The sequence below is a fragment of the Lepidochelys olivacea genome (genome assembly GCF_965140295.1).
Source record: "Lepidochelys olivacea isolate rLepOli2 genome assembly, chromosome: 1".
Lineage (NCBI taxonomy): Eukaryota > Metazoa > Chordata > Testudines > Cheloniidae > Lepidochelys > Lepidochelys olivacea.
This window is the reverse complement of record NC_140411.1, coordinates 222697488-222720697: the sequence shown is the minus strand read 5'-3', so window position 1 is coordinate 222720697 and position 23210 is coordinate 222697488. Positions and strand designations below refer to the sequence as shown.

Here is a 23210-nt window from a genome sequence, read left to right as displayed (position 1 = left end):
GTCTCTCTCCCTGGGATCTTTGTTCCAGTCTCTTTGTCCAGCTAGTCCCAGTTCTCCTCTTGCAAACCCACCTCTTTGTCAAATCTATCTTTCCTCCTCCTGCCCTCTTATTTGTTCAGTCAGTCTCATTGCTAGCCAGTTTCCCTCTTCCCCCCCAAAGTCCCAGTCCCAGTTTCCCTCTTCTCCCAGGACCACTTCCAGCTTCCACTCCCAGTCTCTTCCCATTAGGTTCCTTATCCTAATCTATTTCCTCTACCCCCTCCACTTGGGTCTGACTCTTACCATTTCTGAATGTGAATCAACCAGCTTCCTCCTCCACATTGCCTCGGCCCAGCAGGCGGGTCATCTAAAGCCCAGGAGAGACAGTTGCCCTGCTCTCAGTTCAGGTGCCTGGGCCTGGACTTGGCACTGCCTGCAGCAGCCACGAGCTATAATTTCAGGGAAAGTCCTGCTCAGTCCCGATCTGGAGCATGCCCAGTATGGATGGAATATTGGGAATTTAGTTGCTAAAAACTAAGTTGTTTCTACTGAGAATGTACAAATTGATTTTTCAGAGGCTTATAACTTGGCCAGATTTGGGCAGATTTTCACAGGGATGACAGAAGACTCGTTTCTGAAACAACGGCCGTCCTCTGACAAATTTAAGTCCCTGCTCCAAGGTATAGGGGTGCTAGAGCTTTTTAAAGAATAGGTCACCAGATCCAGGCAAAATATATTTTTCCCTAGCCTCATTCTTGTAAATGGCTGAACCTGTTTGGCAGACATTTTTATGAACCATAAAATGTATATGTACCCCCCCACACACACCCCTCCCACACACACCCACACACACACCAGTTGTTATATATAATGATAATAGCAACTGATGTGTGCAGCTGTGAATAGCATATCCTTGAAGGAGACCATTCAGAGTGTGCCACATGTCAAAGGGTGACTAGCTGCTTTAATGGGAAATGGGAGTCAGCCACACCCATGTCATAATTAATCAGCATCTTCTCAGCTTGTGGGGACAGGACTAAAATGATAGTTTAACAGACACCCAGACATTATAAAAAGGTTGAGAGAGATCAGTCTGGGGTGTGCAATCATAAGCAGTGGATAGGCTCCTGTGGAAGGCCCTGAGCCAGGGTTTGCAGAAGGCTGGGTAGTTCAAAGAAACCAGCCAGGGCCCCCACTGATTTATACAGGAGCCAGAAAAACTCTCAAAGATACCCTAGAAAGAGGATGGGAAGCAGCCAATTATTTACGGCATGGCTGGCCCCATCTCCCCCTAGGGCCAATCATCCTGTGACTCCGTGCCACCACAGAAATAGATGGGGTCAAACTGAAATACAGGCGCTAATCCTGCAAACAGTTATAGGCATGAGCAGAGGGACTGCTTGCCGGCTTAAAGCTAAGAACGGGCACGTTTGCAGGATTGGGGCTACAGCGTGGGACTGTCTGCTGGAAAAAATTATAACGTTTTACCAGGGAGAGGCCCAGATGGTTTCCAATTTCCAGATCTTTCTGAACTGGGGAGGAGGGAGTCTGGAAAAATAAACTGAATCTGAACAAACTCTAGGACATTTAGTCTATTCTCTGGCTAACCTCAACCTTCTGGGTTGGGTTCTGAGCCCAGGCAGATGTAGAAAAAAACCCTAATACATAGCGTTTGCTCTTGATTTTGAGTGTGTGAACAGGAACAATTGATATTGTGTGAGCTGTGCCTTGGCTCAGACAGAGTGAGAGTACTCCCACTCAAACACACAGAGATGAGGGTCCCAGCAGTGGTGCTGGAGTTGCTGGTTGCTGAAAAGAGAGCCTCTGGGAAATGACCCTCCCCTCCACCCACACACAGTAGGGGGAGAAGATGCTCTGCTGCTTTTTGACTTCACAGCTTTCCATGTGATTATAGTAGTTAATGCAGGGCTTGCCCTATGATGAGCTTTGCTAGAATGGCACTGTACCTCTTAGATGTGTGTGTGGGAGGGGAATTGTTTTCATGTGGAAGGAAGATAGGAAAAAATGATGGCCCTTTGATCAAGCGAAGAGCCAAACCCTCCCACCCAATTTAAAGGCCACGGAAAAGGCACAGAATGCAGTGGAACTGGTACGGCCTTGCCGCATGGGGGAGGCGGTTATGTGGTGAGACCATGCACATGGTCTTTCTACCCCTACACAGCATGGAGCACAGTTCCACAGCAGTCTGCAGAGGAGAGGAGTCCAGGCATGGCAGGGATGGGTCAGGAGTAAGAACTCTGGATCCACAACAACATGGATTCACAGACCAAGCCTCACCAATCCACAACAGGGAAGATGCAGTGGCCATAAAAGCTACTGCAGCCAGTATACTTGAGCTCTGCACAAGAAAAGTAACTGATTGATATGCTTATTTTGATTACAAGTGCCTAGAGCCAAGGTTAGGCACTTTCATGCTTTCTAACTGCTGTACAAAAATATGAATGGCAAATGCATACATTAGGCTGCATTTATAAAACACAGTGTTCCATGCCTTTTTAGACAAAATTCATAGTAGTTCCAAAGGTTTGAGCCTACGGGTAACATTTCCAAAAACGCCTAAGTTATTTTGGAGTGTTTGAATCCCATTTTCAAAGGGACTTAGGCACTTTGGAGCCTAAGCCCCATTGACTTTCAGCTATAAAGTGCCTAAAGCCCTTTTGGACTCGGTGCCTAAGTCACTTAAGTGCCTTTGAAAATTTTATCCCCAATCATTTTTTAATAGTAAAATCCCATGACTCCCCAGCTGTAATGTATAATCTCATCCTGGGATAAAAAATGTCCTCCGAGGAAGTGCCATATTCAAAGACAAAGTTCCTGAAGTGACTAATGTGCTATTTGAAATGTTCAGGATTTCTAGCTGGACTCAGAGCTTTTCGTTGTCAGACGTGGAAAACTTTCACACCAAGAATTTACATTTTTAATGTTCCCTTCAAAGCACATTAAATTATCTAGCCATTTTAAATCCAAGATTCCTGTCTAATGTAAATATTCCCTAAATGTAAAATTATTGCATAGATTTTAGCTGAATCATTTTATTTGTGTCCAAAAGAAGAAACAATTACTCATGTAATTTTTATTTCAATAGTGTGATATTTCCTATTTCATGAATAAGTGAACAGCAATACAAACCCATTACTTTGGCATTCCAAATATGTCTCCCTAAAGGATCTCTTAAGGGATTAAATTTAAAATTTCCACTTGTACCATTAGTCACTTGGCACAGAAAAGCCTATAGTTGTCTTAAGGTTATTGCCCTTCAGAATGAGATAATGTTTGTTTAGCTCTGTATAAATTTAACACGCCATGATAGCCCAGAAATGCACTTCATTTCCCAAGATGATATGAATTTGTAAGGCAGACTGCTAACTTTTCACGTTTACCAAAACCCACAAGTCGTATGTGTTTTTGGCTCAGCTAAACCAGTGCAAGTCTGTGTTAGTTCTATATAAGTCAATTGGCCAATGAGGGCCTGATCCTGCACATGCTGAAGTCAATGGCAAAATTCCCATTGACATTAATGTGAGCAGCCCCAAATCCTAAATGAGTGAAGTACTTGGAGCTAAGTGCCTTAGCTGGTATAACTATTCTGGCCGAGCCCACTAGCAGAGACTCGGCTTTAGCTGCCAGAGGAGTTCTTTTGATGTCACAGCTATATGACTACATTAGCTAAGGCAATAGAAGCATGATTTTGTCGGCATAGCTGTGTCTACATAGGTGGTGGTGGTAAGGTTTGCCGGTGCAGCTATGTTGGCTGGAGGCGGGAGGGTTGCTGATCTTTTCCCCACACTGCTTGCTGTCAGAGCTACACCAGCAAAACTTTGTAGTGTAGACCAGGCTGCAGTCTACTGCATTTGCTTGTGATTTCATTTAGTAGTGCTTTTGAAACTTTGTTTGCTTAAAACTGAGATTAGAGATTTGCCGAGAGTACAAATAAACATTAAATTGTTTAATGTATTTATAAACCAGCAGCCAAACAAACGATAGTATATGCAGATACATTTTCTTACAAAATTTTGTATTTATTAGGCTTGTAAAGATTTTAGTGGTAATCTCTCTACAACTCTTGTATAGGAATAACATAAAAGAAGGTATATTTAACAGTATGAAGGTGCTACGTTTCCAAGTGTTCCCATGGCTATGTATGGCTTTGGTAGTTCATAATCTGACAGCACAATATAGAAAGGTTTCCAGAACAGGAAAATAAAATGGGCTTGTGTCTTTTTTGCTGTGTTAGGAATTATAAAACAGACCTGAGAGATATTTTAAAAGATATTTTTCTGCCTCTTTTTAACCTTAAAATATTAGGAACATCAAGTTTGGTCTTTGCAGTTTCTTGCTGGAGGTCTCCAGGGCCCTCCCAAGCCATTTTGGTGCCCTACGTGTGGGGGAGGAGGGGGCTGCAGGGCAGGGGGGAAAACGCCCCCTGGCCCCAGCCCACTCTGCTCTACTCCCCTGGCTCCCAGCCTTGTGGGGCAGGGGGGAACCACCCCCCAGCACTTGCCGGTGGTGCAGCTGGGAACCGGCAGAATGGAGCAGGGGGTCTGGGTTGCTTTACTTACCATGCGGTGAGTGCAGGCCCAACTCCTGCAGCAGTCCTCAGGGGAGTGGGGGTGGAGCGGGGGCAGGGGCTTTGGGGAAGGGGTGGAGTGGGGGCGAGGCTGGGACAGAGCAGGGGCGGGAAGAGGTGGGGCTGGGGCGGAGCAGGGGCGGGGGCCATGGAGAAGAGGCAGAGCAGGGGCTGGAGCAGCACGCAGCTGTGCAGGGCACCAGGAAATGTGGTGCCCCAAATTTCCTGGTGCGCTACTCAGCTGCGTACTTTGTGTATGGGTAAGGACGGTCCTGGAGGTCTCATTGGAGGACAAAGGACCTGGCATGGGAGTTTTCTCAGCCTTTAATTGTAGGGCCAGGAAGTTGAATAATTGACAAAGAGAGTTTTCCTCCCAACTGTTGGAGTGAAATAGTGGCTAACAAAAACAAATGAAGGGTTTTTAAAAGTTTGACCAAAAACCCTGTCTAATTGCTCAGGTTTCATTTCCTTGGTACTTGTCAACTCATAATCCTACTAGTTCTCCAGTCATCCAGGAAAAAACAAGTTTAAAACAAAATAACAACAAAAATATCCTTTTCCTGCGTTCCTTATACATCATAAAGGGAGAAAAGGACACAAACTAACTATTTTCTCCTTTGTTGCTCTTCAATAGAAATATGTTAATACATCAAACTCAGTAGAAAACAATTTGTATACATAGGATCTGCCACTATCTGACTATTTTGTAATAATGGTTATTCCTGACAGAGACAATTAGAAAAACTTCATTTCATCACAAGATGCTGATAGGTTTTCCTTTTCCTCTAGGATTTGATGAAATATTTAACTTTACCTTTTCAAGATTAACTTCCTATCTTTAATGGGTTCTTCCCACTGATATCAGTGTATTCTGGGTCGGGCTCAAAATGAATCAGAAGAGATATTGACAATGACAAAGATATGTCGGTAGCCAATCCTGTGATAAACTATCTAAAGGTTTGTTAACTAGGAAAGAGAAAAAAGAGTTATTTAAAGGTTAAAGTGAGCAAACATATACATACAAATGAGTTACAATCTAAATCCTCAAAAAGAAAAGGAGTACTTGTGGCATCTTAGAGACTAACAAATTTATTTGAGCATAAGCTTTTGTGAGTTACAGCTCACTTCCTCGGAGTTGTAGTGATCTGTGAATTCAAAATGTCTTTCAGAGCGGACTCAGGGGTAGCCTCTGGGGGTCTCTGTTTTCAGTTTAGTGTCTCTGACCCTATGAGAATTCAAACAGCAAAGAGATGGACAATTTTCCTGTCTTTCTTTTTATTTCCTTCATTCTGCCTTCAAGACCATTGGACGAGCTTTCTTGCATGTAACATTTTGAAGGTGCAATAGGGCCTTTGTACTGCAATGTTCCTGGATGGCCCATCTGATTCTGATCTTCAGTATGGGCAGTGGGGGAAGGGGGAACACTCTTCCCATCGGAGTTTGCAAGTTTAGAGCAAACATTTTCAAAGTTATAAAGCAAAACGTACATATTTCCTTACAGCATGGAATACAGACATTACAAATAAGATTAATGAATGCAGTAACTCACTAACATTTTATATAGTGTAAACATTAAATACATTTTTATAAGACTAACACCTATACTTAGCAACACTAACACATAAGTGAACTAGTTTGGTCTCCAGCAAATGTCTGCAGCCTTGCCGAGAGCTGGCACCTGGACTGCCAGCTTTACAGAGATAATGATCTTTTTTCTGTCCTCACCTTTGCAGGCATGTGCATGGGCAGTTCGACCCGACATATTGTCACCTTTGATGGGCTGGATTTTAAACTGACTGGCAATTGCTCCTACACCTTGTTACAAGACAAAGAGCATGATATTGAAGTGATTCTCCACAATGGAGCATGCAGTTCAACACCAAAACTAAACTGTATGAATGTCATAGAAGTGAAGCACCATGGCAAATCAATACAGCTCTCTAGTGACATGACAGTAAGCCATGAGCAATGAAATAGCTTTATGATTCTCTGGTCAAATGACAATATTCCAGATTATGAGAACAGAGTTGTGCTCTCCTTTTTCAGTATTTTATTGCAGTGCCAATTTTTTTCTATTTACAGTGTTTTATTTCTTATGCTGCAAAAATCTTTATAATTTTTGATTCCAGAATAAAGTCCCTGCCCATATGATGTGTCAAATTTGCTTCTTTGCACTACTCTGGCAATGCAAAGAGGATGGAATTTGGAGCCCATGAGCTGCTCTAACCTGTGCAAGGGTGCAACCAGAGAGAATCAGGGAGCCATAACTGGCTTCCTGAACTCTCACGCAACTGCTGCATTGAGTGGATCTCAGCCCTAGCAGATAATCTGCCCCAATGTGTCTAACATTCACTTTATAGACAAACAGGTGTTAATTTAATAGTTTCAGAGTAACAGCCGTGTTAGTCTGTATTCGCAAAAAGAAAAGGAGGACTTGTGGCACCTTAGAGACTAACCAATTTATTTGAGCATGAGCTTTCGTGAGCTACAGCTCACTTCATCGGATGATGTTACTGTTCAAAGCTTTAATACAATTTTAGGGAACTCAGACATACAAGTATTGACTAACATACAAGGCAGAGCTAACTAGATCTATTCACACCCTTGCACAACAACATAATATATGAACAGTAGTCTATAGAAAGATTCAGTGTTTGCTCCAAGTCAGATACAATTACATAGGTTACCTCATACCACAACTAAAACAATGTCTGCAGTGCCATATATGTTTTGTAGTCCTATATCGCCATCAGGTTCTTTCATTGTTGCCCATAGTTCCTTGTCAATGGATGGGATGATTTTTGTGGCCATACAGAAGTTCTTCAGTAAATAGAGGAGAACTATTTGTTCCAAATTCAAGGCTAATTATGATTAAATTAGGATATTTGGATCTGATCCTCTAAGGTGCTGTATGGCCTCAACTCTCACTGGAATCTGAGGGTGCTCAACATCCAGCAGAAGGCATTGAACACCTTACAGGTTTGGACTGTTAGCCAGTAAATACTTATGTGATGCTGCAAATGGGAAAGTGTTGACTCACAAAAAAGGAGCACACAATCCATTTCATGCATTTCTACACTCAGAGCAGAGACTCTGCTTGCAGCTTGAACTGGTCTCTATATTATTTGTATTCTCTTGGCTTTAATCAACCCAGTTTGATCCTCAGTCCCTTATGAAGTTAAAATGTATTTAGGAATATCTAGACCCTATAACCTTTAATTTATTTTGGTTGGTTGGTAGAAATGATGGAGTATTCTCACCCTCTTGAAACAGGTTGCTGTTAATGGAGAAATTACTACTGTTCCCTATACTGATGATTACTTTGAAGTCACCATCTATGGAGCAATAATGCATGAGATCAGGTTCTCCCAGCTCAGACATATTTTCACATTCACTCCAAGAAACAATGAATTTACCCTTCATCTTGACCCAAGGAGCTTTTCTTCACAAACATATGGCCTTTGTGGTAAGTTTGAAAATTACCTCTTTCAGCTGCCTCGTTTGAGGCTGTAATTATTATTGAGGTTTCTTGTAACTGGAGAGAATCAAGAAGTATGTGTGGGCCTCTACTCTGCAAGCATCTCTGTGTGAGGTAATCCATGTGCCATATAGAACCTCAGAAAAACCAGCAGGGTTCTGTGTAGACATAGGTATAGATCAGGGGTTCTCAAACTTCATTGCAACATGACCCCCTTCTGAAAACAAAAATTACTACATGAAGGACTGAAGGCTGAGCCCGCCTGAGCCCTGCTGCCCTGGGTGGGGAGGCCAAAGATGAAGCCTGAGCCCTGCTACCCTAGGCGGGGAGCTGGAGCTGAAGCCCAAATCCCACTGCACAGGGCTGAAGCCCTTGGGCTTTGGCCCCAGGCGGTGGTGCTAGGGCTTGGGCTTCGGCCCCAGCCCCAGGTGGTGAAGCTCAGGCTTCACCTTTGGTCCTACACCCCAGCAAGTGTAATGCCAGCCCTGGCGACCCCATTAAAATGGGGTTGTGACCCAGTTTGGGGTCCTGACCTACAGTTTGAGAACTGCTGCTTCTAGGTATAGGCATAGATTCCATACATAGGCCTGATCCTACAAGCTATTCCACCTAGATCTCTCTGGGTATCTCTGCATAGCCAAAAACCCTCTATGGCTGCTAGTCTCAGGCCCTGGATCAACTCACAGAGCTTGAGTTGCAGGGCTATAAAGGGCAGTGTAATCGTTCCCAGTCAAGCAGGAGCTCAGGCTCTGAGACACACCACCCTCGCCAGGTTTCAGAGCCCAGGCTCCAGCCTGAACTTAAACATCTAGACTGTTGTTTTTAACCCTGGGCTCAAGCACCTTGAGTCCAAGACACTTGACCTGAGCTCTGAGACTTGCTGTGGTGGGTTTTTGGCTGTGTAGACATAACATAGCCATAGAAATCTAGGTGGAATAGCTTGCAGGATTGGGCCTACATATGGAATTCTATTGTTAAATATAGGGGGGAAAGTGTGCTAGGTGCGGCTTAAAAAAACACCTTGTACCAGGATAGTTTATGACAATGGTATTCCTACGTTATACCCCTGGCTTGTTTGCTCCCATTACAAATGCTTGTATGTTTCTGGAAAAAAATCCTTTGGGCTTGAAATTTTCCATTCTTAATCCCAGCCTAGGGGTGAAACTCTTTGGGAAGTTTAAAGAAAATCCCACCATCTCTTTTTGAGTTATAGAAGACTGAAAAGAATCCTACTTTTTCAGGGTTTTAAGATGGCTTTTTTCTCACCAGTAACTCAAAAAATGTTGGAAAAGAGCCATCTAACTTGGTAAACAAATGGTTCTGAGCTATGGGGCAGGACTTTTGTTCAGTTTGTAATATATGATTGGGGCATCACCTCTGCCCTCAAAAATTAACTGGGACATTCTTGAAATTTTCAAAAAAATCCTAAAAATGTGCTGGAAAATAAAGAAATGCAAACTGAAAAGGGTGAAATTAAACACCTGCAAGTACAAACAGTTCTCTAGGATGCAACAAGGGCAACTATAAGTCATTAATCAAATTTAGGAATTGTATCTTCATCTGTGTTTGGAAAGGACCTGCCACATTTAAATTAACAATATATAATAACAATAATAAAAAGAACAATATATAATAATAATTCAGCAATGTCCTCCTTGGGAGGATTGGTTTGAAGGAAGAAGTAAGTGGATTGTTGGGAACAATAACACCAGCTTCTGCTTGAGAAGGTGAAATAGTTAATAGAATTGTAACTTTTAACCCAAACATACATGCATTAACAATTTGCACCAGTACAAACACAGGATCTGGTAGCCACTGATGTTATTGCTGACACTTGGCAACGTATGGCTTGATTTTTGGCTTTGTCCCAGTTACATCTTTTCTGACAGTTATCTTGTTCAGACCAGTTCTTTTCCCAGCACAGGACCTTTAAATGCTACCTGCAAAGGGAGATCTTGTCCCCCATTTTTTTATGATGTATAAAGAAGACATGAAAGGTGTAGGTTGTGAGGGTGTATGTGTGTGTTTTGGGTTTTTTCTATTTGTTTTTTACCTTAGGGATGTCAAGTCTGATCTTCCTTGTTTTCAGTGGAGGGCCTGGTAGAGATCTCAGTTATACGTTACAAACTGTAATTCTCTCCCCTTAGTTGAAGAAGTTTGCAGTGTCTTGAATCTTTATTCCAGAACTCTTTTTTTTTTTTCACAAGTACTTTTTTCAGTGTTTTGAGTTAAATAGGTGTTAACAAAAACCAGCAAAACACAGAGTTTTAAACAGACTAAAAATCCCTTCCTCTCGCAGGTGTGTACACTAAATCTGGGCTCTGACTCAGGTTTGTGCTACAGCCATACACAAGTCAGGCTGACTTGGGTCACTAAGCACTCAGGTCCTGGGTCCTAGGACTCTGCTGGAGGGTGGGGGACAAAAGGGGGTCAGAACCTGAGTCCTGCTGTAACTTGGGTCCAAGCCCTGTCATTTTGTAGTGTGGTCACAGGTCAAGCCACAGACCTAAGTCAGAGGGTCCATGTAGTGCAGTAGGGATGCATTAGCCTGGCTGTGAGACCTGGGTCCAGCAATTGTAAATCCAGGTTTAAAATACAATGTGGATGCTCAAGTTTGGAAACACCGAGTCCACAAGCCCGGTTCCCACAGACCTGGGCTTAGTGTACACTGTAGATATACCCTCGATAGCTCAGCTTTCACTCTCTTGTGATGCCATAATCTCTCTGGTTCTCCAGGCATCCATAGAATACCAAATAACAAAACCGGGTTTTCTAACCTAATAAACAAGTAAAAAACATCCTGAGATTTTTTAGGCCTATATAGATCATAAAGAAGCGGTAAGAAGCAAAACCCATTCTTCCTCCCCTTGCAGCTCAACTTTTGAGCCCCTAGGAGCTCTGTTTGCCTCGTCTCCGTTTGCTCAAAAGTGTTTGACTGCTGATGGTTTTTAAACCTTCGTTTTTCTCACTCACCTAGGGGTTTGCGACCAAAACAATGGCAATGACTTCATGTTAAGTAATGGCTCAGTCACATCTGACAGCAGCACATTTATTCAAGAATGGACTGTGAAAGAACCAGGCAAAATCTGTGAAATCAAGAGAGATGACGACAGATGCACCGAACATGCGACTACCAAGTGCAACGTTCTGCGCTCACCTCAGTTTGCACAATGCCACAGAATAATCTCTCCAGACATGTTCTATTCTGCATGTGAAGAAAACAGCTGCTATGAGGATGAAATCTGTGAGGTTATAGCTTCCTACGCTCACGTTTGCAGAACAAATGGGGTCTGCATCATTTGGAGATCGCCGGAGTTTTGTGGTAATGGTTTCATTATACACTAAAATTGATGCAGAAACTAACACAGTGAATTATTCAGTACTACTACTCCCATTGTCTCCAATTTGTCTGCATAGAGTGAATATCCTAATCCCATTGTCATATGACAGAAGTGCCAGTTTACATTTCCAGTGTAAGTAATGTTCCATGTTAGATAATTACTTTAACGTGCAGCCTAATTTAAATTTATTCCTCACTATCCATTCAACTGCTATGTATGGGAAAAGGTGCATCAGTAAAATACATGCTCCTGTTAATTTAGCAGAACAGAGGGTAACAGACAGGGACAGCTGAAGATACATAGGGCCTAGGAAGACCATGCAGAAGGGAAATATTACTATATGAGAGTGTACAACTGTGCAGACCCCCCAGACCTTCCATACCAAATATGAATCGGAGACCTTGCCTGTACTGGGAATCAGCCCTGATTCCAGTAATTGATGGCAGCTGCAGATGTAGCTGCATCAATACAGAACCTACCTGAAGATAAGGAAAGTTACAATTTGCACCAATGGTACTTACCCTTGCTTCTCATTAGGACACACTCCATTGGTGCAAATCATGGCTTTCCCTGACTATCCTTGGATTCTGCACTGCTGATCCATCGATTGCTGGTACCAGGGCAAATTCATATGGCTTTCAGTGTGTGAGAAAACAGGCTATTGGCTGGTAGCCTGCGGCAGAGAAGTTCAGAAACACCCACTGTATGCGTCACATTCCCCTCCCAGAGCAGTGCCAGTTACACTGCAAGTTACTGACCAAGTCAGTAGTAAATTGCTCGGCATGCTCTGTGAATCCCAGTGGGGATGTGTTGGAGGGGAAGAGGTCACAGGTGTGCAGCCATTGATTGTGGGGCGGGGGAGAATATGGCAAGGGTGTTAGCAGTGCAGATGGCCAGAGATATGTAGAGAGAGGAAAGATGTGTGTGTCTGGCCTGGGATCAATAGGTTTCTTATATCTTTACTCATCCGCCAATTCTCATCCGCTTGCATGAATTTCTACCTGTGACCGCTATACATACTGACAGACCTACCACAGAGGAAGACATCATATGCACTAAGCAGTTGCGTTGCACATGTGCCCAGAGATTTGCTGATGGGCACTACGTGTGAACCTCAACAAATAAAGATAAGTGACTATTGGGGCTGCTGATGCCATGTATTGTCCCCATGAATATTCCTGCCTTCTGTGCAAGGCTTGTTGTACTAGGATATGCAGACGAGGCACTGGCGCTCTCAACTTTTTTGTTTACAGCCCTCTGTTTATGATGGATATGAACATGGGTCACCTTCCCTCCAAATATTCCCTTATTCAATGCGCTGGCATGGTCACCATGTTCCAGTCATTCTCGTTCTCTTTGTCTGCCTCCCTCTTTCTTATCTTTCCCCCTTCTCTTCTGTCTCTCTTTTTTTTCTCCCCCCTTTCTGTGTATTTTCTGTGTATGGTTTTCCCCAGTTTTTATACTTTTGTTCTTTATCTTTATTTTTCCTTCTCATTCCCTATTCACTCTCCATCCCACAGGTTGAGAACCAACCCCTGAAGGACTTGATGTAACAAAAATGCTGTCCATCGAGCATCCACATTGCATGGCACTATACGAGGCATCACAGGGATTGTTTTTCTTCATGTTTCAGGCCCAAATTGAGTGGAGCATAGGAAAAAAAAAAAAGAGGAAAGTGAATTTGGCCTGATCCCCGAGTTAATGTCCACCTTCACTTTCAAAGCAAGTTTTGGAGAACATTATTGTTACAGATCAATCTTTTAAGAATCAATACACTCTGAACGTTCTATATGGCATATAATCCTAGAAAATGGAGAGAGAACATGGCCTGCCATTGCTTAGATTTGAGGACTTCAACCAGACTTTCCAAATCGCAACATCCAAGCTAGAATGCCAAAGAGGCTTCTTAACAACTTCTCTGCGTTCCTCAAATTCCCAGCGTATGATGCACTGCACCAGGACACCCAAAGAACTCCCCAGTTTAACTACTAGTTACATAAAACAGCCATTGGTGTCTTAACAATGGCATTTTCTTTTTTGAAAGCAGGTGCATGTGTATAGCTGCCAAAAATAAAATGGTTGATTACTGGGACATTGTGCAGAATACATTAACGACTCAATAGACAGCGTCGCTTAATCATTCTATAACATTACAAACCTATAAACAATGGCATTCCACTAGATAAGATTTTTTTCAGTGAATCCAGGCTATTTATACAGGGCTAAATTAGACACCAGCCCATATTGGGGCAATGCAGAATGGCAACACTTCAGCGGCACAATTCTTCCCTGAGCTCCCAGCTGGGCTGGGTGAATATGTCTACTTGCAACATCACTTAAGGGGGTGTAGCATGCTCTCCATTCCATGCCAGCCCAGCACCACTGGTCAATTCAGTAGGGGCAGAGCCATGCTCCAACTTCCTTCTCCTTCTCCCCCTGCCCTCTTCGGGATGGCTGTTATGGGGGCACTGGTTGGAAACAGTTCTTGTGTTCATGGGAATGCGTGGACTAGAACTCTAGCTGACCCTGGTGTGAGAATGCAAAGACTCCTTGTACACTCCCCACACACCGCACAGCTGCACTTAAGCAGCCCACCATCTAGTCCACAGTAAGCTGTACTAGCTGTATTACTTCGGGGCACAGAACATGTATGACTTGAATGTGCTTACCCATTTTGTTAGGTATGTGCTGAAGAGGGCTGTAGAATTAGTATACGGTTTAATGCAAAGATCATGGAGACTCTTATCATCTTTGGGTGGAAGGGAAGCTTAGTTATCTGAAAATCTGATTGTTTATACAGCTGTTGACCTAGCCTATGAGCATTCATGTTGCAAATGAGCAATATTATAAGAAGTGTATCTTACACAGTAGCAGTGCTTTTACTTAGGAAAGGTTAGTCATCTCGGAATAGGATCTGTCCATAAGCAAAGTTGTGTCTTTTAAAAAACAATAAAAATTTTAGGCTGTCTAGTTATTTCCAGGGTTGGCTTTGAACCGGTACTGCAGGTCTGAATGTCCATGAGCTCTGTGAATGGGGTTCAGTCCAGATTGCAAATTCTGGATTCATCTTCCATTGGATCCAGGCCTGGAAAAGGACTGTGACACTGTGGGCTTCAGAAGTATAAACTGGGCCCCTTCCCCAGCTTCGCCTCTAGTTCCCTCCACCTGCCTTGGGACCAACACCACCCTTGCTGCCTTTTGGGAAGGGCCCCCCAGTCTTCCATTTTCCCCTACCTTGAACTCTTCAGAGTTATAAGCCAGCTTCCTCTGGGTGCTACCAGCTCTGTCCCACCCCCAGATTCCCACAGAGGTTTTCTAATGTAAAAGTTGTTCTCATGGCATTTTTACAGTTTTGGTTGAAATCCAGATCTATATTGTCATTGGGCTAAAAATCCAAACTTCTTGTTGTGTATTTGGCTGCCTTTGGGTCTGGACAGCTCTCTGTCACCCTATTTCTTGTTAACCACCTAGCTGTGTGTATGTAAGCGATCTCTGAAGTCATCTAGCATGGTGGGTATTAAATACTTGTTTCTAAGTGCAAGCCCATCTACTCTTCTCCAGTTCTCAGAGATGGAGTGTAATCTGTAATACAGCAATGGAGAAATAAAGAACCACCAAACCCTAAAAGAATGGTCAAGTTTGAGGGCCATTGAGGACTGAAAAGGGAAGGAATCAGCACAGCAAGGTTTCTGGCAGTGGTTTCAGTGGATTTGGTTGCTGTGAGATATTTACTTTTGGAAACACTGCAAAGATAGTACCTTTGTTAGATTGTCTTGCACATATCCTAGTAATAAATAACTTGCAGGTAGGGATATTTGAAAAAAAAATCAAATTAAATTTTCCTGTTGAAAAATGGGATTTTGTCAGAATTGAAATTTTCCAGAGGAAAAGTGGTTTGGGCAGAATTTTCTGTCAGAAAAATTGAAATGAAATATTTTGCTTCGGGTCGGCATTAATCTCTGTGTCCACCTGAGTCACCGCAATGCCTCTGGTAGTTGAAATTCTGGATTGCACACGTACCTCTTTTCTTTTATGGGCCCTACTCTCCATGATCACTCTCTGTGGCTGAGCCACCACGGTGTGTCATTGGACTACCACAGAAAGAGACCACAGTGTATCCTGAGAGACTTCCCCATGGGGGTGAATGGGGATATGAGGAGCCTAGAACTACAACTCCCAAGAGGCATTGTGGTGGCTTGGGATCATGCAGAGACTGCTGTTAACTAGACCCTAAACAAAATGTTTCATTTCAGCTGAAAACTTTTCCACATTTCTGAATCAAAATTTTTCTGAACTTTTTGCTCCTTAGGATGTTTTGATATTTCTACATTTCATCCTAATTTAGGATGAAAACAAATATCAAAATATTAGCGTTTCCTGCAGGATTGAAATCCCCCTTTTTTTTTAAAATCATCCCTGCTTTTAAGGGTAAAATAGGACAGATTATAAATGCCCTCACTAGGTATCAAGTGTCTTCACTTGGAATCCTTGTGTGGTATATCATGTGCACAATAGTAACATAGTCTATTTATCTATTATCCATCAATCTCTATTTATACCCTGCTCATTACTGCAGTATCTCAACATGTAACAGAAAGAATTATCACTACATCATAAAGATCCACATCTGTTTCTGCTTTTTTTTCCTGTGTTCCCTTGAGGAAAGTTGGGGACTTGTTGTTGCTGTTCCTTCTCCTGCATCTTCTGCCTTCGTTCCCTTCCTTGTTTTCATTTGGCTGCATCACTATGATAGACGTTATTTGTTATTATTTATTATTTGTATTACTGTGGTGCCTCAGAGCCCTGGTCACAGACCAGCACCCAGTTGTGCTAGACACTGTACAGTGTCAGAACAAAATGATGGTCCTGGAGAGTTAACCTATTTATTTTATAAAAAGAAAAGGAGGACTTGTGGCACCTTAGAGACTAACAAATTGATTTGAGCATAAGCAAAATAAATAAATGTGTTAGTCTCTAAGGTGCCACAAGTCCTCCTTTTCTTTTTGCGAATACAGACTAACACGGCTGCTACTCTGAAACCTATTTATTTTAGGACATCAGTGCTAATTGTGATTTTCTGTTGCAATTTAATTAATCAGTTGCAAGCAAGAGAAGCTGGCAAGCACTTGGGAACTGCAGGGCACACAGTAGTGATTCACCTTTCTGTTTGGTAATATCACTGTAACGTTGGGGGGAAACCCTTTTTAAAAAATAAGTGCTGGTGACAAGTGCTGTATTAATAGCCCTGGATCGTTTATAGCACATGCAGCCACTTCCCTATAAAAATGACCTATAAAAGGTGAGTCCATCTTTACTTAGAGGGGCCATTTCCAGGGGTTTGCTCTTTCTCTGCCCCCACCCCATTTGGTTGTCTTCTTGGGAAGGGACAAATATGTGGCCTGAGCCCCTCACCTTTAAAGTCTTTGAGGGCTGGCCACTCCTCAGCTGGTCCCCTATACTCGAGGAAGAAGGATGGTCTAGTGGATAGGATGCTGGACTGCTCAGAGCACAGTTCAGCTTATTGTAAAGCGGACAGGTTGTCTTATTCTTGGTCTCCTGGAACCTTACCTTGAACCCCTTTATCTCATCTCTGCACTGCTATCTGGTTGTTTCATTCCATTTTCTTCCTCTAGCTGTTGAGATATACCATTGTACAGTTCCATATTCCTCTTCGTAGCGTCAAACAGGCTTTCCTCACTTTGGCCCAAAGCTGCACTAAGATTCATATGGCCAGGTGGCTGCATGCTGACAGATGGGCTCCTTTGAGAGCCATTATTCTGCTGTTGCAAAGACCGGAGATGAGTGAAGCTGGAGACACTGCAAGCAGGGTGGGACCACGGATACTGAGCACAGGGATATGAAGGTAGATCACTCTCAGTCAGAGGTCAGAGCACAGGTAGATGACAAGATAGTACACAGGAATGGGTTCCCAGTGGGCTTTATGGGAAGGGACTGGAGAACTATATCTAATTTGTTGTGCGTGCCTGTGGCTACACATTTGCACTGCATTAACCTTGTGGTAGCAACACACGTTAAAAGCAACCTCATGGTCTGCCCTGTAACTCAGAGTGTGATGGCTGCCTCTGTGTGGCACTGATAGAGATGTCTGAATGTGTACTGTGTTCAAGAGAAAAACCAGGGTTGATCATGAGGTATAAACCTGAACTAAAGACAAGGCCTATGATTCAAGAGACCAGGTTTCAGTTCCTGGCTCACTGGTCTCCTGTGTGATCACAGGAGGTCAGGTAATCTATCCGGTATCTGAGTTCCCCATCTCTAAAATGGGGATAATACTCCTTTACCTCATAGGGGTGTTGTGCGGACAGACTCTATTACTGATTGTGAGACAGTAGTGACCAGGGCCCTACAAATACACAAAGAGATAAAGGGAAGGAAGATAGGCCCGCTCCTCCCTTCTTATGGCCATGCTCACAGGGAAGGTCTTTAGAGGAGAGGCAGGAGTTCCCTGTCTGCCTTTGTCTGGCTGTAGTCCACTGGTTTCCATATGGAACGGAAAGTATTTCCAAATCTAGATGTATGGGATTATTTTACTACAGAAATCATCTGAGATCCTTGTGTCTCTATGTGGTCTGCCAGGGCAGATGTTTTCCCTTAGATCCTGCTGTCATTTCAGCCCTGTCCACTGAGCTTCATTCAAGGGGGAAAGTCATGTTTTCTTTCCAAATTCCTGGAAGATTTTTAAGAATCAAACTTGCTCTAGGTAACATTTTGAAATGACTAACATTAAATCCTTCCTTAACAGCTCTCTTTTACCCTCCAGGTTTATAGCAAGCCAAGACCAGTTTCAGGGAGGAATTAAAGCAATTTCATTGATGCTGGAGGAAGTTTAATATGACACCTATTTTTATTCTTGTTTGCTGGATACTTCTGCCCTAGATGGCACAAGCCTTCTTTCTAGTTCAGGGTTCAGGGTTAGTTTGGAGCTTAGTCATGGCGTGAGTAGGAGATGGGGCATCTGGAGATATGGTGCCTGAGCCATGCATAAAAGCTGGGAGAACACAGGATGGGGTGGGGTGGGGTGCTCTACTTATCTGCACTGTCCCACTTCAACCAGCTGACATGGAAAGAGCTGGTCAGAGCAACACCTTCACTGCTCTCCATCCCCCTAAGGGTTTTCTAGAGCCACTCTCATTGACAAACCCTTGACAGAAGTGCAAGGACAAAGATTGCACCTGCCTACTGTGCAAAGGACTTGAGGGGGAAGGAGATAGGCTATTTGTTCCTTTTTTCCAATTTTGTGCACTACTAAGCAGTGGTCCCAGTCTAACCAAAATAAAATCTCCTTGGTTGTAACTAAGCGTATCAGACTCACACTTATTACTGCACTACAGCTGCAAGGATTTGCAGCCTCTCTGCTATTGGAGAGGCAGATCAGAAAATAAGCAAAGCAAAGTGTAATATTTTTGTTTATAAAAGAGAATGTGGACTTACCATAGACCACAAAACACCCAGGTTCACAAATTCATAGAGATGATCCCATCATCTCTGCTCCATCACTGAACTGGCTTTCACTGAATAATAACTAAGGTCCCTGATTGGTAACTAAGGGTGAGGTCCTGAGAACCCTACTGATTACAATTGAAGATGAAGAAGCAATGGGCTTAAATTGAAGCAAGGGAGGTTTAGGCTGGACATTAGGAAAAACTTCCTAACTGTCAGGGTAGTTAAGCACTGGGATAAATTCCCTACGGAGACTGTGGAATCTCTGTCATTGGAGGTTTTTAAGAGCAGGTTAGAAAAACACCTGTCAGGGATGGTCTAGATAACACTTAGTCCTGTTTTGAGTGCATTGATTGGACAAGGTGACCTCTCAAGGTCCTTTCCAGTCCTGTGATTCTATGATTCTATCTCTGTTCCAGGGGATCTCTGTGGAAAAAGCAGAACCTGATATAGAATATCATCTTTAACTTTTACTGGGGACTTTAAAATGTCTTATTTTGCTTGGGTCAGAAACATCGTCCCAGGAGCTCATCTCTCTCTCTCACACACACTATTCCCCAGTAACAATAGTTATTAATAATAGCTACAGTAATTCAAAGCAAAACTGACCAGCTGCAGTATTTGTCACTGTTTAAATCTGCTGGTAAGACCCTTCAAAATTTGTTACATATTACATAGGTTTACAGGAAATTATACTAACTATTCTTTTCCCTCCTTGGAAGGAGGAAGCTGCCTTTTTAACACAGTCTGTGCAAGCTGTGACTACAATAACAATGAATAGATTGCATGGAATAATTATGTCGGCATCAAAGAAACTGGAACTCAAATTAGATTTCACATGGAATGGTGAAGGCTAACCTGGCAGAAGAACTAGTCTACTAACTACTTGTTTTTGACCTCTGCTGTTCATTTTATTTAGAGAGTTTAAAATGATTATTTCTCTCTTTAGGACATACAGTTATTCAGCATTAGAGGTGTGTAGATACTGAAACACCCAGTTGGTGAGGAGTGCTGGATTGAGAAGGTGAATGTGTGTGGGTAGTCATTGGTTTTTAATGCCACACTCATAGCAAAAGGTTCCACAGCAGAGCCTGCATTATCTGAAAATCTTGGGGGAGCAGCCAGAACTGAGGCTGTGATGGGTTAGAGGTGATAGTCATGGGCTCCTAGAATCTCCTGGTTATAATTCCACCACTGAGGTAAAGGGAAGTTGGGAGTGATTTTCCTGCTTTGCATGGAGTATCCCCCTTCCCTTCACTCTGCCAACTCACAAATTTTGATATTGGACTGTTCAGTCTAGCAGACAAAGGTATAACAAGATCCAAGGGCTCAAAGTTGAAGCTAGACATGAAATAAGGCATAAATATTTACCAGTGAGAGTAATTAACCATTGGAACAAGTTACCAAGGGTTGTGGTGAATTCTCCATCACTGGCAACTTTTAAATCAAGATTGGATGGGTTTTTTTAAAGATACGCTGTAGGTCAAAAGCAATTACTTTGAGGAAGTTCTATGGCCTGTGTTATGCAGAAGGTCAGACTAAATGAATTACAGTCATCTCTTCTGGCCTTAGAATCTATTAATCTATTTTCCCTGTCACCTTGGCCTGTAGACACTTCCAGCAAATGCATTTCATGTAAGCTTGTTCATTTCTTTTGCCAAGTGGTGCTGTGTCCTTCCTTGGTTATGAAAATAATTTTTTTTGTTTGTTTTAAATGGGAAGAGGGGAAGACATAGTTTTAAATTCTTGCCCCTCCTGTCTGCATCACACATACCCAAACACCAAATTTATCATACATTAAGGGGGAAAGTGTTTGTGGGAGCTTCTTGGAAGCACATCTGTGAGTCAAGGATTTGGTTTGCTGAATGAATAGAGAGGAGCTGCCTGAACCCAGCTGGCTTCTCAAATGCCAGCCAAAGAGGAGAAGGGAGGAAAGAGAGGTGCTATGGTCTGCAAGGGACTTCACTATTGCTATTGAATGTGCATGGAAGGTGATCAGATGTGCTGGGCAGCAGCATAAAACCCTAAGATAGATGCCTATAGATTTGGGCAGAGAAGTCTTTGTAGGCTTGATCCAAAGAAGAAGGAGAAGCATCCACTGACATAAAGAACATCCTACTCTCTTATGAAAAGTGCCATAGGATGTTTAATGTTGACAAGGGGCCAGAGCCTTAATTTTATGGCTCATTTGAAAGTTGGCATCTTCAACAGCATGAACCCCTCAGTATAAGTTTTGTTCATTGGCTCAGAGAGGAGGGAATGTAGTTCTGAAACCCTGTCCATGAGTAGGACTGGAATCCAAAGGACACCAGTTTGGGGTTAGGTTTTGGAATTCCAAAAGATGCTGTCATTGGCCTTTCTTTGGTTCCTAGGGAATATTGCCTCACACCAAATCACCAAATTCCTACAGTGCCCGTCTCTCTCTTGGAGATCTCCCGATCACACTGTGTAAACATTGCTACCTTAATAAATGTAATGGTGGTCCCAAATTCTACCTTGCCTTATACCCCTGGAAATAAATGGGCCAGATGCTCAACTGGTGTAAATAAGCATCTCTCTACTGAAGTCAATTGAGTTATTCCATTTTACACCAGTTAAGAATCTGGCCCAATGATTCTGCATGGGGTGTCAGTCAGGACAGAAGTTAGGCCATCAATTGTTTGACATTGATTATAGGGTCAGATGGAACCCTTATAATCATAGAAATGTAAGGCTGGAAGGGACCTCAGGAGGTTGTCTAGTCCATCCTCTTGTGCTGAGGCAGGACCAAGTAAACCTAGACCATCCCTGACAGGAGTTTGTCCAACCTGTTCTTAAAAACCTCCAATGATGGCGATTCCACAACCTGGTAACCTATTCCAACATTTAACTATCCTTCTAGTTAGAAAGTTTTTCGTAATATCTAACCTAAATCTCCTATGTTGCAGATTCAGTCAATCACTTCTTGGCCTACCCTTGGTGGATGTGGAGAACAGTTGATCCTGTCTTCTTTATAACAGCCCTTAACGTATTTGAAGACTGATATCAGATTCCTCAGTCTTTGTTTCTTGAGACTAAACATACCCAGTTTTTTTAAACTTTTCTAAACCCTTTATCAAACCCTGTGTCAAAGAGATCCATGTTTTCTGTTTGCTTTACAAATTTATTTTGAAAAATGTTGACCACCATGGAGGCTATAATCAATATATCCTTAAAGGCAATCAGGTTGAAAAAGTGTTAGAGAAAACTATAAGTGAAATGATTGCTTTGAGTTTCACATCTCTTCTGAAGTGTTCTCGTCCGTCTTCTTACAGCTGTAAAATGCCCCGGCTCTTTGATATATGATCACTGTCGAACAAGCTGCACAAAGCACTGTGAGAACAGCACCAGCATCAGTGTCTGCAAGGACTATCCCACAGAAGGCTGCTTCTGTCCACCCGGACAGGTGACTTTAAATAGTAATTGTGTTGACGAGGAAGTCTGCAGACAATGCGTTGCCGAAGATGGAACACGCCATCAGGTAGCTGTCTAGTTACTGCTTATCTACAGAGTTGTCAGGATGTGTTTTGACAAATGAATCTATATCTGATAAGTCTGCCTATTTTTCCCTTCAGACAATTTTTCAGTCTGCTTCCTCATGGCTGGCCGACTGTCTGCCCCATGCAGCTCCCCCAGTGTGAAATTGGCTAGGCTCAACATAAAATTCACATCTGGGGCTGTTGAGACCAGGAAATGCATGACAAATTTGTGTGGAAGAAGCAGGGAGGAAGATTGAGGGGAGTGGGGAATGGCATAAACTGCTATTTACTAAGAGATCTATTTCCTTCCAGCAGGCTTTTACCAGCAAACACCAGTTTAAACATAAAACTAGACTCCTGGGGTTCCTTATGCTGTGAGTGTATCTTACTTCCATGGCAAGGCACTGGGAAGGTTTCCAAGGGTTAGTCTACACTTACAGCATAGGTGCTGGAACTACACTGATGGAAGAGCTTCTCCTGTTGGAGTAGGTACTGCATCTCCCCGAGAGGCGGTAACTATATCGATGGGAAAAGCCCTCCCATCAACATAGCACTGTCTAAACCAGAGGTTAGGTCGGTATAACCATGCTGCTCAAAATCCACACCCCTGAGCAACATAATTATACCAACATAAGTTGGCAGTGTGGACCAACCCTGAAACTTTCTCAGCAGTTAGCACAAGAGTGACAAGAGTAGCCTGGTCCAATCTCAGGCTGTAATGTCCCCTTCCACTCAAAAATGGACAGAAAAGGAATGTTTCCTTTAATAAATCCATGGGTTCTGTCCCACTGAAAATCCACTCCCCTCAGCTAAGTGCGGGACGGGACCTCTGGCAAGCATAGAAAGGGAGGTATTACTGGTATGGT

The 23210-nt window shown here is 42.9% G+C and overlaps 1 protein-coding gene across 2 annotated transcripts in view; it reads left to right on the top strand.

Annotated features, from left to right (window-relative positions):
- Positions 1 to 23210, top strand: part of VWF (von Willebrand factor) — a 231676-nt gene that overhangs the window by 155683 nt on the left and 52783 nt on the right. For both annotated transcript variants that reach the window (XM_084624575.1, XM_084624574.1), the window contains exons 35-38: positions 6301 to 6521; positions 7841 to 8033; positions 11023 to 11367; positions 22141 to 22346. In XM_084624575.1, coding sequence (XP_084480701.1) covers positions 6301 to 6521; positions 7841 to 8033; positions 11023 to 11367; positions 22141 to 22346 — 965 coding nt within the window. The remainder of the gene's footprint in view (positions 1 to 6300; positions 6522 to 7840; positions 8034 to 11022; positions 11368 to 22140; positions 22347 to 23210) is intronic.